The sequence below is a fragment of the Patella vulgata genome, chromosome 4, assembly GCF_932274485.2.
Source record: "Patella vulgata chromosome 4, xgPatVulg1.2, whole genome shotgun sequence".
Classification (NCBI taxonomy): Eukaryota; Metazoa; Mollusca; class Gastropoda; family Patellidae; genus Patella; species Patella vulgata.
In genome coordinates this window covers 84609883-84628483 of record NC_065882.2, presented here as the reverse complement: position 1 = coordinate 84628483, position 18601 = coordinate 84609883, and the positions used below count along the sequence as shown (strand labels likewise).

General features: G+C 39.1%; 1 protein-coding gene across 1 annotated transcript; it reads left to right on the top strand.

The window, feature by feature from the left end:
* Window positions 1-975: 975 nt before the first annotated feature.
* LOC126818291 (peroxidase mlt-7) lies at window positions 976-16448 on the top strand. The gene is made up of 12 exons (XM_050545623.2): window positions 976-1056; window positions 5110-5182; window positions 6629-6759; window positions 8122-8295; window positions 9359-9392; window positions 9519-9622; window positions 10314-10415; window positions 10907-10999; window positions 11848-12499; window positions 13476-13630; window positions 15545-15647; window positions 16086-16448. Exons 1-12 carry the CDS (start codon window positions 1014-1016, stop codon window positions 16156-16158), a joined length of 1737 nt encoding a protein of 578 aa, XP_050401580.1. The 5' UTR covers window positions 976-1013; the 3' UTR covers window positions 16159-16448.
* The last annotated feature ends 2153 nt before the right edge of the window (window positions 16449-18601 follow it).

The following is an 18601-nucleotide window of genomic DNA, read 5'->3' as shown; positions in this document are numbered from 1 at the left end:
TTTGACATTGAAAACACGAATTATTTTTCAATTTTAATCAACATTGCTGTTGTGATCTTACCAATATTTAAGACAAAATAAACATTTAACAATTGATACACGATTCGTGTACCATAATGCGTTTGAGCGCCATTTGTAATAAGGAACTTGAAGAAGGGGGCTACAAATATTCCACAAGTCATGTCAAACGGTGACGGCATATTCTTATATGGAATACTATCTGTGTAGACTGGAATAACCAGAAGCTAGAGATTGAGACTTCTGTTGTATTTCGCCGAACATAACTGATTTGAAATTAGAGTAAAAACGGAAACGATTGAATGTAAATCAGTTTATATACATTCATATTACATTATTATATGCGTTGCTACCCATTTGTGTCAATTTCTAGGTCCCAAATTTTAGTGATTTAGCTCCTTTAGTGTATACGGTTTTTAATCTATGCAGGAGTCACGGTGGCTAAGTGAGGTAAGACGCTGGCTCGCTAGCCTGGAGGTCGGGTGTTCGATCCCTAGATTTTCCGGCGTGGGTCCCTCTTGTCAGTGATGTAGGACGGATGGCCTGACAAGGACAGCGGTCTAGTCGTTCGGATGGGGCGAAAAACCGTGGTCCCGTGCACACATTGACGTGCACGTAAAAGACCCATTGACAGTCGGAATTCGATATAATGCTAGGCCGTAGTGCCGCTGTCCGGGCAAAATTTCCCTCATAGCACACACTGTATGGCGTATGCCCGTCTTCATTAGCCCAGTTCGGAGCAGAACAGAAGAACGTTAAATCCCATTTTATTTCAAACTCCATCAGCGGGGATCTGATGATAGTGTTACAATGTGTTATTGTAGTGGCTTGATCAAGCACTGATGTTCTACTCGATTGTGGGAGGGGCATAAATTTAATCAATATTCATAAAAAACCAAACCAATCACATATTGAATAGAATATATATTTTGCTTTATAAACAACGAGCTGTAAAATACAACATATTATATGACCGAGAATTATAACTGAACAAGATGAGAAAATTTGAGATATTTCTGGTGGTTTTCCTTTCTTGTGGTATGTATTGTTTAGCTGTTGTATTTCAGTATCCGACAAACTTTCTTTTCAATTTAATTCAAATCGAAAGAATTCCAAAATTGCCTAATTGCGCTTTCATGCAAGGGGACATTGACTGCATTACAATTATGGCTCTATAGTTATAAATTATGAATGTGTAAAACAATTGTTTCAAGTAAACTGCTCAAGACAACTAAATATATAGTCATATATTTTCTTGAAAATTAATGTCTTGAAATGTGACTTACAAGTGTTCAATGTTTCGGATCTTTTGATGTCTATGGGAAGTCTGTTTCATAAAACTACACCGCATCTCAGAAAAGCACGATCTCCATACTTGGTTCTTGATTTGGATGTCACTACCAACTGTAGTTAATCGGCTGATCTTAAAAGTAAGCAATGGTTGATAACAGGAGAACAGATGTTGAAGGCCGAGATTGTGGATCGCTTTGAAAACAACAGTAAATAATTATACCATATATCACTAGCGGGTGTCGTGCAAAAATAAAAGTATGTACATTAAGGTTTTCTAAAACACTCGATGCTGTTTCTCATGTGGGGGTTTCATATGGTTAACAATCATTTAAGATTTATCTGTATCTGCAATAATTAAACAGTTAGTTTTAGATTAGGTAACGAACTTTTAAGGTTTACCATTATCTATGGAAGCCTATAACTACCATTCATAATTTCTACTTTTCGCCTCTTCAAAACACGAAAGTCGAAAAGTCGAAAAGTAGAAGTTACGACAAAATGTGAGGCGACAACACGCTATACATGCCAAAATCAACTCGAAAATAGGAAATTAAGAAATAACACACAGCGATAATAGCGCCCCTTGTTTTTTCCTAATTTCTTATTTTCGACTTGCATTTTGGCTTGTATACCGTGAGCCCTGATTGCACGTATTCAAGTGCGACCTGGAAAACTGAGACTACAACAACTTCCGAGGCGAAAAGTCGAAAAGTCGCTAATAGCGTGGTGTGTTAATTTCCTAATTTCTACTTTTCGAGTTGCATTTTGGCTTGGTATGCGTGTTGGCGCCTTCTTACTGACATCAATAAATACAAAAATATGACTAAGTCGGAAGTCGACAAGACGCTATTATCGCTGTGTGTTATTTCTTAATTGCCTATTTTCGAGTTGATTTTGGCTTGTATAGCGTGTTGTCACCTCACATTTTGTCGTAACTTCTACTTTTCGACTTTTCGACTTTCGTGTTTTGAAGAGGCGAAAAGTAGAAATTATGAATGGTAGTTATAGGCTTTCATAATTATCTGCCATTATTAAACGGTTAGTTTTAGATTAGCTAACAAACTTTTAAGGTGTGCCAATATCTGCCATAATTAAACAGTTAGTTTTAGATTTGGCTAAAAAACTTTTAAGGTTTGCCAGTTTCTGCGCGAAGATTAATCCAGTTAGTTTTAAATTTACTGGGGGGGGGGGGGTGGATGGCTGCGCGCTGTATCATAATACCTCTGTCATTGAGTCAACTGGCGTGGTTTCGATTGCCCGGTTGTACGTGACAAGGAGTAGGGTCGCCTGTCCAACCTCGCGGGTTTTCTCTGGGTCCTCCGGTTTACCCCCACTGCTAAAGACCCCCACGCACAAACGAATCATTGAAATAAAATTAAACTATATGTTAGTCCCGAAATGACCTAGTTTGTGTCGAGTGGACGTTAAACCACATCTCTCTCTCTCTCTCTCTCTCTCTCTCTCTCTCTCTCTCTTAAATTTAGTTATTTTTTTCTCCCATTATCTACATGGTTAGTTTATTGTAGTTTGTATGTATTTAACTGTATTTTATTTTATAGATATTTATGTTTATTGCTTTAAAATTTATTGTAAAGCGTACACCTGAAAATGTATATGGGCTATATAATTGTTTTATAATAATAATAATATTCTTCTAGAACAATAAATATAATATATGCTAACAGCGTGTAAATAGAGTCATAATTATCAATATTAGTAAAATATATTAATACATTACGTAATTATTTAAAATAATTGTTTAAAATAAGTATGATATATGATAAAATGGTCTGACTGGGCTAATGAAGACGGACATATGTCATACAGTGTGCTATGAGTGGAAATTCTTCCCTGACAGCGGCGCCACGGCCTACTCGTATATCGAATTCCAACTGCCAAGGCATCTTTTACGTACACGCCAGTATGTATACGGGACCTCGGTTGTTTGTACCATTCGAACGACTAGACAGTTTTCCTTGGCATAATAGATGATAACACTGTATAAATATGTGTAATATAAGTTACAGTCCGTTAATACGGCCATAATTATAACTATACGTGTAATATATATAACAGCGCGTAAATACAGTATATGGTTACAGCGCGTAAATACGGTCAGAATTATACATGTATATGGGTAATATACAGTTACAGTCAGTATTATACATGTATATGAGCAATATATACTTATAGTCAGAATTATACATGTATATGAATAATATACTATTCAAAAAAAGTAGGGGATATTTGATTTTTAAGTGTTATTAAAGTCACCTAATGAAACTGACGAAGAAACAAATGACAAAATGAAATGAAGTTCACATTCATCGATTTATTCCAAATGATCGTTAGACTAAGTAAGGCACAGACTGACCATTATACGGGTAAAATGATACCCGGGGTCAAACAGCAAAGTTACCACAGCATCACAACCAAGTCAGTAACGGGTAAATCCTCCTCTGTTTGCCAAACAAGCATTGATCCGACGTGGCATACTCCTAATGAGACGTCTAAGGTCATTTTGGTCCAGATTGTCCCATTCCTGTTGCAACGCAGCAGCAAGTTCTTGGACATTGGCAGGACGTTGTTGACGTTGACGTAACCTCTGTCCAAGCATGTCCCAGACATGCTCGATGGGGGAGAGGTCGGGACTCAGTGCTGGCCAAGGTAATGTGGTGATGTTCTGTTGTTGGAGGTAACCTGTAACGATCCTGGCCCTGTGACATCTTGCGTTGTCATCCTGGAAGATGAAACGGCGGCCATGACGTCGTGCGAACGGCACAACATGGACTGCCAAGATGTTGTCCCGGTAGTACTGGCCTGTAACACGCCCTGCAACAACATGTAAAGCCGTTCTTCCAGCAACAGTGATGCCTCCCCACACCATAACAGAACCACCCCCAAATCGATCATGTCTGATGTCGTTAACGTCTTGGAAGCGCTCGTTTCGACGACGCCACACCCTCCTACGTCTGTCCAAAAAATCAACAGTGAACCTTGACTCATCTGAAAACATCACATTGCTCCAGCGTCGATTATCCCAGTGTTGACGATCCCTACACCAACGACGTCTTGCCTGAATGTGATGATCTCTCAAACAAGGGATCACGCGAGGACGTCGGGCGCGAAGGTGACCCCTATGCAGTCGATTCCGAATCGTCTGGCCACTCACTCTCACACCAGTGTCTGTTTGAAGACGAGCGCTGATCTGATTTGCTGTGATGACACGATTTCCCAAGGCCAAGGTACGGATAAATCGATCCTGGGCTTGAGTTGTCGCCCTTGGTCGACCTGAGCGTGGTCTGTCCTGTACAGATTGTTTATCACGGTATCTGGACCATAGCCTGCTTATGACAGACTGAGAAACATTCATCGTCCGCGCCACAACCGCCTGTGTTGTGCCGATCTGTAGCATGCCAAGGGCACGTAACCTTTCATTTTGGGTAAGCCGACGCATATCAAAATTTGTTTTCTGGTCACTAAAACAATTAAACTGATGTTTCCACCCTGGAATTCAATGCCACAATGACTGTAACATTCAAAGTCAGAGTCGTGCAAATCTTGGGTTGGACCCCCATGATGATCCCAAGCATCACCTGCATTCCATGTGGTAGCTATTGGTGCGTTTGGGCGTCACATGTAACTGGAAATGTTTCTTCTGTTAGGTTCTATAGTGACTTTTTTCGTAGTCATTTGCATATTTTAGTATTATGCCCCCAAAATCAAATATCCCCTACTTTTTTTGAATAGTATATATACTTACGGTCAGAATTCAATAAATATAACATATAATTACAGTTTGTAAATACAGTGATTGCTTGCTTAGCCTGGACGACACTGGGGTAGCAGAACTTCATAGACGATACAAACGGTAAATAACTAAGAGATACTTATTCATTTCGTTATAACTAACATTGTAATTAATTCATATTTATTTAACGTTGACTTTAACCGTCTTGTATGGTCATTTTAAAAAACTCAATAAATAATTAATTTCTCCTTATATCTGTCAGACTTTGAAAGTAGACACGCACTCAAAACCGGTCGCCACATCCTGCGCATGATGACCCATGCACTCTTTTCTTACTACATATCTTGGAACACCCCTTGATCGTCTAGTATTGTCTCTGGTTGTATTTGTAATTCTTTAACTGGTTAGGACGTATCTTTAAATGTTTCTTTAACATCATACGTTGTGTATCAGTCCCAAAATATCGTATAATTAACAAACAAGATTACAGAAACAAAAGTACAGTTTCTACAGTTTTATATCAAGCTGGATACATAGGTTACAAACATAGATTAAAAATAAAGTCATTCTCTCTATCTCTCAAACCCACCATTCCGTAGAACAAGTTTACTAACGGATTCCGCTACACCATACGGCTCTCCTACGACTTAACGGGACATTCTGAAACCAGATAGTGTCCCCTGAACCGCAACGGTCTCTCCTCTCTTAGAGTCTGCCTGGTGTCTACCCTAGAGCACACCTTCTATTAATTATATACTCTCGGTTTCACGGCCATCAATTATTCTATTAGTTAATTATGATGTAATTGATAATGTGATTGGCCACTCATGCTAAATATGGAATGGAAACTTTCCTATCACGTGTTTTTAAACATTGAATTTATCCTTGGGCTTAGACCCCTTTTTCTCATATTCATACAAATAATTTGCGTATTAAACAAACTCATACCATAGCTAATATACTGACAGTGGAGAATACAAAAAAAAACCCAAAAAACCCCATGTCCTATGGTGCACTTATAGTCGTCTAATACAATTTCGCATAAATTACCAAATAGTATTACAACGCCTCTCCTATTTAAAATTTATGTGACTCGCATTCGGCCGTGCTTTGGTGTGACGGGGGCTTACATAGGTTATAGTGTGTTCTATGATCATGGTAAACAATTCACGTGTGTACTTCTTTCATGTTCATAAAATGACGGTTTATGTTTATTTTGGCACCAGTTGGATAATAGGGGTCATAGTTTTAAACGGATGTCGAATAACTACACGTATGTGCATTTTTCTGATTAGCAAACGAAAAAATAAATAAAATGGGGTTTATTAACGTCTTACTGTTCTGCTCTAACTGGGCTAATGAAGACGGACACATGCCATACAGTGTGCTTTTAGTGACAGTGGCACTGTGGCCTACTCTTATACCGAATTCCATCTGTCAATGGTTCTTTTACGTGTACGCCAATGTGTACACGGGACCACGGTTTTTCGTCCCATCCTAACGACTAGGTTGACAAAGGACCAATCCCTACATCTTAGTTATACATTTATTTTCATATAATGACAGGGATACAGGAAGCTGTGATAATACAACATTATATCGTCGACCAGACGGAACATGTAACAATTTACAGAATTCTAAATGGGGCTCGGCTAATCAACCACACAAAAGACTTATAGCTGCTGTTTACGGCGATGGTATGTATTAATCCAGAATATGACTATGGTTCTGTAGGAAAGTTTGAGTAGTTTAAAGTAAGTAAGTGGTAGGGTATTCAACAATGTTGTCATCAAATATGGCCGTCGACGTTATATCAATTTTATCCAATCCGCTCTAGTTTTCTGTCAATTTCTATGAAAAAAAGGCCAGAATGAAGCTGTTTATGTGAACTTATTTGAAGAACATATTTTTTGGTAAATGTTTAGTGATTTTCAAGAAAACACATTATACTACATTTTGCTATGACAATAAGAAATTCTTTAATAACACTCAAAAAAGAAGTTTGGTCTTTTTATATAGAGAACTATCTGTGCATACTAATTTAAGATGTCAAGCATAGTTACCATAAGATGGTCACAATACATAGTTACCACAAGATGGAGTAGGGTAATGTGGGGTAAATTGCCCACCTTCATGCCCAATTCATATTTCTCAACCTTTTTTGAAACCACTTCAGGATTATACCAAACTACTGTTGATATTCTGTTGTTTAACTTATTTTTATTCTAACTAAACAAAAAATATTTGGGATGGCAATGCTCTTAAAGGTTAGAAGCTTACCTGCAATATTTTTATATATTGCTCGCTTTCCGCTGTGGCAACCTCAATTGTTATGGATTGTCGATATTGTTTCGTTATGCACATTTCTGACTCTACTGAAATCAGACGTTTTGCTCTCCTGTGCTCTCAATTCGTTTCACTAAAGCACAGTCACATCGGTTAGTCTAAAATACCGTCGTGATTCGTTTAATTACACCCTCGTGGTCACCAGTACGCTCTCAATGCACCACAATCAATCCTCGTTCTTCTCTCAGGGGGAGTTGGATGGCCGAATGGTTAGCACGTGCATGCTGTATCATAAGGTCTGTCATTGAGTCAACCTGCGTGGTTTCGAATCCCCGGTTGCACGTGATAAGGAGTAGGGTCGCCTGTCCAACCTCGTGGGTTTTCTCCGGCTTCTCCGGTTTCCTCCCACTGCTAAAGACCCCAACGCGCATGCGAATTATCGAAAAAAAATTGAACCATGTCTTAGTCCCGAAATGACCTAGTTTGTGTCAAGTGGACGTTATATCCCATTTCTCTCTCTCTCGTTCATCTCTCAGTGCCCCAAATCACTATCCCGATGCGCTATCACCCCACCCTCAACAAGTGTGCAACTCGTTCATTGCGCATGTCAGGGAAGTAAAAACAAATAATGACATATTGTAAAAAAATATTTCCGAACTTCATTTATTAGAAACAGTTTACCACACCGCTCGCGCCCATTCACCCCCTTGCCCACCCCCCCTACCATGTTTTCTTAAAACAAAGTATCGAATTAACGACCTTTCTATCTACAGGAAAGGCATCACCTAGATCTAAATGTGGTAATGGTGGAGCATTACCAAGTCCAAGAGTTATCTCAAGTGCAGTTAATTCCCCTCGAGTTATAGATGATATTTTCACGGTATGGATGATGCAGTGGGGACAGTTTATAGATCATGACATTACATTAACACCAACACTAAAATCTGGTATGTATCCCGCGTAATGAAATACGGTATGTATCCCGCGTAATACAATCTGGTATGTATCCCGCGTAATGCAATCTGGTATGTATTCTGCGTAATGAAATATGGTATGTATCCCACGTAATGAAATCTGGTATATATCCCGCGTAATGCAATCTGGTATGTATCTCGCGTAATAAAATCTGGTATGTATCTCGCGTAATACCATCTGGTATGTGTCCCGCGTAATGAAATCTGGTATGTATCCCGCGTAATGAAATCTGATATGTATCCCGCGTAATACAATCTGGTATGTATCCCGCGTAATGCAACCTGGTATGTATTCTGCATAATGAAATCTGGTATGTATCCCACATAATGAAATCTGGTATATATCCCGCGTAATGCAATCTGGTATGTATCTCGCGTAATAAAATCTGGTATGTGTCCCGCGTAATGAAATCTGGTATGTATCCCGCGTAATGAAATCTGATATGTATCCCGCGCAATGAAATGAAATGGGATTTAACGACCTAAATGTCTGCTCCATCCACGGTCATAAAGACGGTCTGTTGGTGGAGCCACGGTGGCTAAGTGGGTAAGCCGCTGGCTCGCTAGCTCGGAGGCAGACAGACAGGGAAAATATGAAAATTCCGAGAAAAAGTCATCAAAAATAATGATTAAATTCCAGTCTTTATCATGGTTAAAATCATACACATAGATTCATAAAAACGCTATGACACAACAGTTCAGGGTATAAAAGTAGCAAAAAGGACGGTAAAAAGACAACGATGTTATACGGACCTTTTCCGTGTGAAAGCTGTTCAATAGGTGCTGACGTATTCGTGTGTCGTATCACGTATGAGAAATACACACACATTGATGACATCACACGCAAAGTCGGCACGGATACACGATACGGACCAGGAATTTACGCTTGCCAAAAGTCTGTATTAATATATGTATATGTTGTTATAACATTACTGCTTAAAACGAGGGGCAGAACAGTAGGACGTTTAGCCCCATTTCATTTCATTTACTGCTTAAAACGATGAGCTTAATTTGCATTTTTTGTTTTTTGTTCCAGATGTGCCTTGTTGTGGTGGTAATCCGCCTACCGGGTAAGTAAACCTTTTGTTATTCCATATCATTTGAAATCGGTGCTAATTGTAAATTGTCAAATAAGTGAATAAAAGTCAAGCATGATACCAGATTTAATAAAGCGAATTTGTATATTTGAATTTTAGAGGCCCGTGTTTTCCGATTAGTGTTCCTGCGAATGATCCCTATTTCAGCCAGTTTAATAAAACCTGTCTCAACTTTATAAGATCAGCTCCTGTTCCCGATAGTGGTAAGTACGCAGTACGGGATCTTGGTCTATTCCCCTTGTAGGACCAATCTCCGTTTTAAACAAACTTGAACACACTTGGCGAATATTTCAGACTACAGTGCGCGCAACGAGGCCCACGACAGTGTCAAATCTCTCTCTCCCTCACTCTCTCTCTGGACTATCTGATGATGACATATTTAACGTCCACTCGACACATACTAGGTCATTTCGGGACTATCATATTGGGCTATCTGATGATGACATTGGTATAGAGAGCGGGAGAGAGAGAGAGCGAGAGAGCGAGAGAGCGAGCGAGAGAGAAAATAGGTTTAACGTCCACTCGACACAAACTAGGTCATTTCGGGACTAACATGTGGATCAATTTTATTTCAATAATTCGCGTGCGCGTAGGTGTCTTTAGCGGTGGGAGGAACCCGGAGGGCCCAGAAAAACCCACGCGGTTCTATGCCTTGTCACATACAACCGGGGAATCGAAACTACGCCATGCAGTTGACTCAATGACAGACCTTATAATACAGCACGCACACGCTAACCATTCGGCCATCCAACCACCCTGACATTGGTATAACTTGATGGCTAATGTCCTAGTTTATAACAGCGGTAATACGAATGGTGGATGTAGTTCTGATATGTCGCTATCTATGAAATTAAAAATACGTTATCCCATTACCCCATTGTCTTATTATTGTAGAGCCAAGAGAACAGTTCAACGCAATTACCAGTTATGTCGATGCTTCAAATGTATATGGAAGTAGTATGTCCGAATTAGACTCTCTTCGATCTAAATCTAATGGTAATATTTGTTATTTTTTTTGTTTCTTAAGTTAGATTTGTGTATGTTGTATATATGGAATACGAATTTTAGTGACAAGAATTATCAGATGACCATGCTTGGTATTTCATCTTGCCTTGGATTTAAAACGGAAATAAACTAATAATAATAATAATAATAATTTATTTATATGTGCCCAGGCCCCGAGTTCACAAGGCATTCTCAGGCTTAAGTTAAGAATTTACTCAAAATTGTTTGCCTTATTTTAACTAAAATATAGCCCTTTATAAACCTTTTGTTGTTTTAATGTATCAAATACATCAATAGGAAACTATGTGCAAAGCCTTGTGTTTCAGGATCAAAGATATTTCTCATAAACAGTGATCGAAAGTTGAGTAAATTCTTAACTTGAGTTGGAGAATGCTTTGTGGACTCGGGGTCAGTTCTATGCAAGTATGCATTCTTTAGTCGATAAAATAGCAATGTCACCATCTTTCAAAATATAATTGCAGGTATGTTGTTAAACAATGATAACCGACTACCCAGGAACCCTGTTGATAATTGTATTTTAAATCAAAGCAATGATGCGTACTGTTTTAAAGCTGGTAAGTCTTCTGGGATCAGGAACAGGGCCCAGAGCTTTACTCATCTTGTTGTTTGTGTTGTGTGTGGGCGGGGGAGGGGGAGAAGTGCTGGCTAAGGGAGTAAGACGTTGGCTCGCTAAACTTAAGGTTCCGTGTTCGATCCCTATGTTGACCGAGACAGTTCTTCGGGGACAGCGTATAGTAGTCGGATAGGAAGAAAAACCGAAGTCCCGTGTACACATTGGCGCGCAGGTAAAAGATCCCTTGATAGTTGGAATTCGAAATAAGAGTAGGGCGTAGTGCTGCTGTCCGGGCAAAATTTCACTCCTAGCCCAATGCATGGCGTAAGCCCGTCTTCATTAGCCTAATCGGAGCAGAATAGTAGAACGCGCTTAGAAATAAGTTTAAGACTCCATCAAATCAAATACGAAACATGTCATGCGTGGTACGTGGTTCCACAATTGCGCACCCGTTTCACAGACATACTAATAAGTACATCTATGATCTATTGACCAACTTCCATTTTTGATATGACGTCACAATTCCAAGAGAGTGCCGATGACGTCATGATCCTCTCCTAGTCCATAATGTTCGCATGCTTGTTAAGTCTTTACCGGTGACAACACCAAAAGTTTAATGCAATGGCTACGATTCTTTTGCGTGTCAGTAACTTGCGTGTCAGTAAATTTATTCCTTGTGGAACATCAGTCTAAATATGTCCCAATTCCAATTGAAAGGGAAAACGTCATTCGGTTAGCGCGCACGTAAAAGAACCATTGAGAGTAAAATTTCCCACGCCTGTTTTCATTCACATCCAGTTACAGCAGAAAATTAGGACGTTCAACCCTATTTAATTTGTTTTCTTGTAGGTGACGCAAGGGTCAATGTATGGCCGGGGTTATCTACTATTCATACGATATTCATGAGATTGCACAACCTGATAGCTACCGAACTAAAACAATTAAACTCATCGCGGTCAGATGAAGAGCTTTTTCAGAACACCAGAAGAATCGTAGAAGCTATCAACGCACACATTAACTACTATGAATATCTGCCTCTTGTTCTTGGACCAGGTCAAACGTCTAAATACGACCTGAATAAAGAGGATTCGCATTACGACAATAGTACCAATCCTTCGATACCCAACAGTTTCTCCACAGCTGCGTTCCGTTTTGGTCATTTACAGATCCCGGACAAGTATTGTGGTCAAAATTTGGAGAATTTCTACAACAAAACGGATTATGTGATAAAGGAAGGTATCACCAAAACTGCTCAATGTCTTACGGAAGAGTTAGGACAGAAATATGGAAGCCACCCAACTGATGCAATTTGTAATCATTTGTTCCAAGTCGCTCCTGGCGTGTCCAATGATCTCATCGCTTTAAATATTCAACGTGGTCGCGATCATGGTTTGCCATCCCTCAATGATTTTCGAGAGCTGGCCTGCAACCTATCGAGAGTAACAAACTTTACAGATCCGAAACTTGGAAACTCAGGAGATGCTTTAAGTTCTGTTTATTCGTAAGTATAGATAATTGCATAGTTTTAAAATACAGATGTGACGCCATCCTTCCATGTTGGCCTACCATTATTTCAAGGACAAGAACCGAACTGTGGAAAAGACGGACTTGTAATCGTTACACAAATTTGTTAAATGACACTTTCTCTATTTCGTTGGGGGCCACGGTGTCTAAGTGGGCAAGACGCTGGCTCGCTAGCCTGAAGGTCGAGTGTTCAATCCCTGCATTGGCTGAGAAAGTTCATCCAGATTTTCCAGCGTGGTTCTCCCTTTACCGTGATGCAGGCCAGAGGGCGTGACAAGGAAAGCTGTCTAGTCGTTCGGATGGGACGAAAAACCGAGGTCCCGTGTACACATTGGCATGTACGTAAAAGATCCCTTGACAGCTGGAATTCGATATAAGAGTAGGCCGTAGTGCCGCTGTTCGGGCAAAATTTCCCTCATAGCACACTGTATGACGTATGCCCGTCTTCATTAGCCCAGTTCGGAGCAGAAGAAGAGGACATTAAACCCCATTTCATTTAATTTCTATTTCGTTGTTAGGGTGTTAATAGCATTACAAATAGGTGATAGATTTGCTTTGATGTTAAAGAAAACAAGCTATAAAATATAATGAATAAGCTATTTTAACAATAATCATTAGTTTAGTTGCATCTCTTAATCAGTGAGGAACAGTTCAATACTGAATAGTTGGAGGTGATACAATTTGTGGTCGAAATGGGGTGTAGTCGAAATGGGGGTGAACGGGCAAACCGACCTTTCGGCCTCCGTCATTTCGACAGTTGGCAGTTGAAATTCGATATAAAATTAGGCCACAGCGCCGCTCTCCGGACAAAATTACCCTTATAGCACACTGCATTGTCCGTCTTCATTAGCTCAGTCGGAGGACAACAGAGGGATGTTAATCTCCATTTCATTTCATTTCCCATTCGTAATGGAGGTATTGTTTATCTTTTGTTCCATTCATACTTGTTTCAGTCGTGTTGATGATATTGAATTGTTTCCTGGTGGCGTAGCTGAACCACCAGTACCTGGTGGCATCGTCGGTGAAACATTTGCCTGTATCATTGGAAAAACTTTCTCTGACTTGAAGAAAGGTGACCGTTTCTACTATGAGAGGAACCTTACGCCAGGTATAATGCACGGAACTAGGTGTAGCCTACTAGAAACATCAACGTTGATTGGTTAATCAAATGTATGACCCGTGATGCGACCTCCCACTACAACTGTTTTTATCTTTATGCAGTGGAGGCCATCGAAAGTATATAAAAACGAAAGGAAATATAGATCTCTGTATTTTAATCAGATTGCGATGTTACTGTTATACGAACATACTATGAGGATATTAGAGACTTTTGGCAAGCAGAATTTTTCCCATCCGTATCACGTTTCCGTATCGTCACGTGATACGTTGCGTCAGTGTAGTTTTAGAGTTTTGGCAAATTATCGCGCTGCGTATAACGTATGAGTAGCTGAGTTGAGCTTAGTTCTATTACAGCATGATCACCATCAGTACCAGTCAAGTGCCTAGCCGACAAATTACTGGGGGGAGTGAAGTCGCTCGGCAGTCGCTGAGCTATTAAAAGAAATTAATGTAGGATCTTATTAAAAATCTTCGACCTCGACTCGACAGCAATTTTTGGTTTCACTAATGTATCATTTCAGAAAGTTTATACCCTCTTGCCATAGAATTACATCATTTACAGTTTTGTAAGGTGCCACCTCCCGAAATTTAGTACGTAGATCAACAGACATTCAGACAGACAGGAAAAGTATGAAAATTCCGAGAAACACTCGTCAAAAATAATGATTAAATTCCATTCTTTATCATGGTTAAAATCACATCAAATATACACCTTCATGTTTTAGGATACACATAGATTCATAAAAACACCAGGGCACAACATTTCAACGTCTAAAAAAACAAAAAAGTAGACGATGTTGTACGCACCTTTTCCGTATGAAAGCTGTTCGATACGTACTGCCGCATCCGTGTGCCGTGACACGTATGAGAAATACACACACATTGATGACGTCACACGCAAAACCGACACGAATACGTGATACGGACCATGAATTTACGCTTGCCAAAAGTCTCTATTGTATCGCGTTACGGGGGAAACTCCCGTGATTTAAAGGACAATATTGGTGTCAGTCTTTATCAAATATGTAATAGAACTGGTTAAACACGTCCCAAATATAATTTTAACACAGAGATCATTGCTACGGGAGATGCGTTATGAAGCTTACAACTTTTGGTCTTCGAAGGAATTATTAGTGAGCAGAAATTCGCCCGTGTATCTGTTATCACTCGTCACTTCAGACAGAAGGATAACTCGTGTTGCGTTGGTCACTTCCCTTTCTTGAAAGCTTCACAACGCATCAATCGTAGCAATGATCTCTGTGTTAAAATTATATTTGGAACGTGTTTAAAGATACATTATTCGGAGCTTCGATGACGAGTTGGCAGTTCTCACTATAATAGTTAAAAACTAGATAATGTAAAGGCAATTTGCTGAAAATATCATTCAAATTGATCCACAAAGAACCGAGAACTAAGCGATTGAAATTTCCACCTAACCTCGATCATCATTACTAAAGTCTCTAAACAGCATAGTCTCTATTATCCATTTAATCGTTAAATCGCGAAGGAAAGTTATGCAGTAAATCGGCTCATAATCCGCCAAAGAGCGCAGGCAAGCGTTGACATCGAGAGTTGATTATGTTCTGGATAGGTTAATTATGTCTAATTAATAATTTAGATAACATTTCAGGCCTAAAGAAAGATATGCAATATACAGATTTAGCTCTTGCATAATGTATGTTTAATATGATTAATACAATGACATCATTATTAATATGACGTCATAATGTATGTTTAAGTTAACACACAAATAATACTACTAAAAGAAATATATTACAGTTCTAAATGTATTATCAAATATTGTGTTCTGATAAATAATTGGAATTAAAGGAAATATAATATTACTCTTGCGGGTATTGATGACGTTTTAGAGATACCACCATAATATATTGATATGTTGTAGATCAACTTAAAGAAATCAAGAAAATATCCCTGGCTAAAGTTATCTGTGATACAACTTCAACAGGCCAGATTCAACCAAATGTCTTCAGAGAGACTTGTGGATGGTAAGTACGTTGTTTTAAAAATAATGCCGATTTCTTGTTATGGATCATAAGTTCTGTCATTGAGTTTAGTGGAGTGGTTTCGATTCCCAGCTTGTACGTGACAAGGATTAGGGTCGCCAGGGTTTTGTACGGGACCCCGGTTTCTTCTGATAAAGACCCCAACGCGCTAGTAAATAATTGAAATAACATTGAACCATATGTTAGTCCCGAAATTACCTTATTTGTGTCAAGTGGACCGTTATGACCCATCTCTCTCTCTCTCTCTCTCTCTCTTTCTCTCTCTTTGCGCCAAGTGGACGTTATGCCCTCTCTCTATCGCTCGCACGGGAGATAACTCATGTGAGGTAAATGAACCGGAAACCAAACTTGAATTAAAAATTTAAAAAAAATCCGAAAGTGTTTTAAATGATAAATACAGATTGCCTATTTCCCTTTCAGCAACCAGAAGACTGACTGTAGCAATATCCCTGGAATCGACTACAGTAAATTTGCTGATCATAGCGCAGAATAAAACTTTTGATTTTCGCATTTTATTTATTTTTATTATTGTTAATTCCATCCCTCTATTACAGGGAATAAATATATAAGCATTTTAAATTTATTAGGAATATATCAGTACAATTATTATTATTGCTATAGCACATTTTCAAATGGATTTGAGTTGTAAATTTATCAGTATATTATTATTATTGCTATAGCACATTTCAAATTGATTTGAGTTGTAAATGTATCAGTATATTATTATTATTGCTATAGCACATTTCAAATGTATTTTGAGGAATAACTATAACGGTGCAAGTATTCTTATTATTCTTCTTATTATTAATATAGCACATGAATTTTAAGGAATAACTGTATAATATATATAGACGCAAACGAACCGGGTGATTGCCTACTAACATAACGTCACTGCCTATAGACTCCCTTGACCAGGCCTAGATGGTCAACCCTCTCCAATGTTGAGCCTATTGTGGTTATACAGATTGGAATGTTTAAAATGTTATAGGCGAAGAAATATCATGGATTTAATTGTGGCGGGGGAGGGGGGGTGGTCTGAATCCTAATGTAGTTAAAACCTTATTACCTCCCTTTACCCTACGACCCTATACATCTTTGTAAGATTCCAACTCAGTGATGCCCAAAGAGCGAAATAGTTGTTTGTGTAACTGCCTACACTACCTTAACCAGTGGGTACCAGTGTCACTTTTTCAATACTTATAAACTAACGGATCTTAACCTTGACCTTACCAAGGAATGTGGTGGGCCGGTATCTTTTCAGAAATGAAATGAAATGTCCTACTGTTCGGCTCCTACTGGGCTAATGACGACATGGTGATACCGTGATTATGGGGCTTGCTCCCTTACCGACAGATCTAATATTTGACCCTTTCGTCGGTGGTGCCAGGCATCTCTGCATTCAAATGGGATAAAAAGCCATGTTCGCCTATGTTACATTGCAATTTGTCAAGGGTGAACAAATTTACGTCAAGAATGATTAATATGCTAGAAATTGTTGAAGGAACGATCCTTATTGAATAATAGTCTAAAGCTGCTACATGACAGAGTCAATGTATTAACTTGATGAACAAAAGGGGAAACAGTCCATAAAAGACTATATAAAAGTTGCCACATATATTTTGTCGCAGCAGACCAAACAGATGTTCAACTTTGTATAAATGTTTAGTACATTTGTATTTGTAAATTGGCCTAGTGATCGCGACTCGACCTCTAGCTGGTTGGTCACCTCTGGCTTACGGTTGTGGTTTCGATCCCCGGTGGGAGCGTATGTGACTTGGAGATGGGGGCGCCTCCTCTATGTCGTTTACGCCTGGTACTCCGTTTTCTTCTCACAGAAAAGACCCCCGGGCGTGCGCTAAGATAATAAGAAACGGACGTTAAACAACAAGAACAACACCAATTTTGGAACAAATTGTGAACCCAATCAAATATGTCTGCAGCCAGAATTTCTAGTGTGAAGTTTCGCATCTTCCATCTCTTATCTAATCAAACTAAACATTATTTGGAACATCCGAGGTTCCAAGCAAAATGTGTTGATTTAGGGCCAGATAAAAATTGACATAAAATTAAATATCGGCGAAAATACCTAATGCCTTCATCCTTCAAGAACAGTGTATTGGTTAAATTGTGATTTCAACAAGAATATCCAAAATATAAATGACACGGTTACACAAGGAATTGCGGAAATCAGTTAATGGCACAGGGTACAGGTAAGGTAGTTATCTCCCTTTATGGCAAATATCAATAATTATTAATAACCGTATTTAGTTTAAACAATTTAATAGATAAACTGAATAGGATTTAACAACAGACGAGGGTCTATATACGTTGTCCCCCAATATTATTAATACTATATTAACTATAAACCTTTAGTTAGGTTTTGAGTTCTAACAAATATTTAAACTTGAACAAATATAAATATTTTCTGACTAAAATAGTGTAACATAGTGTCAAAGGATCTAATATAAACGATGATTATGGATTTGACTTCTTTATTTTAAAAGTACAGGAACCCACACTATCAATAACAATATTACATCAATAATTCTAACACCCCTAATTACACATTACATCTATAATTCTAACACCCATATCATATTGTATTCAGGGGGATCACGTGGCTAAGTGGGTAAGACACTGGCTCGCTAGCCTGGAGGTCGGGTGTTCGATCCCTGCAGTGGCCGAGAAAGTTCATCCAGATTTTCCGGCGTGATTCCCCCTTGTCAGTGATGCAGGACGGGTGGGGGGGCTGACAAGGACAGCTGACTAGTCGTTCGGATGGGACGGAAAACCGAGGTCCTGTGTACACTTTGGCGTGCACGTAAAAGAACGCTTGACAGTTGGAATTTGATATAAGAGTAGGCCGTAGTGCCGCTGTCCGGGCAAAATTTCCCTCATAGCACACTGTATGGCGTATGCCCGTCTTCATTAGCCCA

Bases quoted from the DNA above. Each gene is read 5' to 3' on its own strand.
- LOC126818291 (XM_050545623.2), top strand. From the start codon at position 1,014: ATGAGAAAATTTGAGATATTTCTGGTGGTTTTCCTTTCTTGTG. The intron at 6,760-8,121 runs GTATGTATTAAT...TTCTATCTACAG, and splicing joins AGCTGCTGTTTACGGCGATG to GAAAGGCATCACCTAGATCT. The intron at 9,393-9,518 runs GTAAGTAAACCT...TTTGAATTTTAG, and splicing joins GGTGGTAATCCGCCTACCGG to AGGCCCGTGTTTTCCGATTA.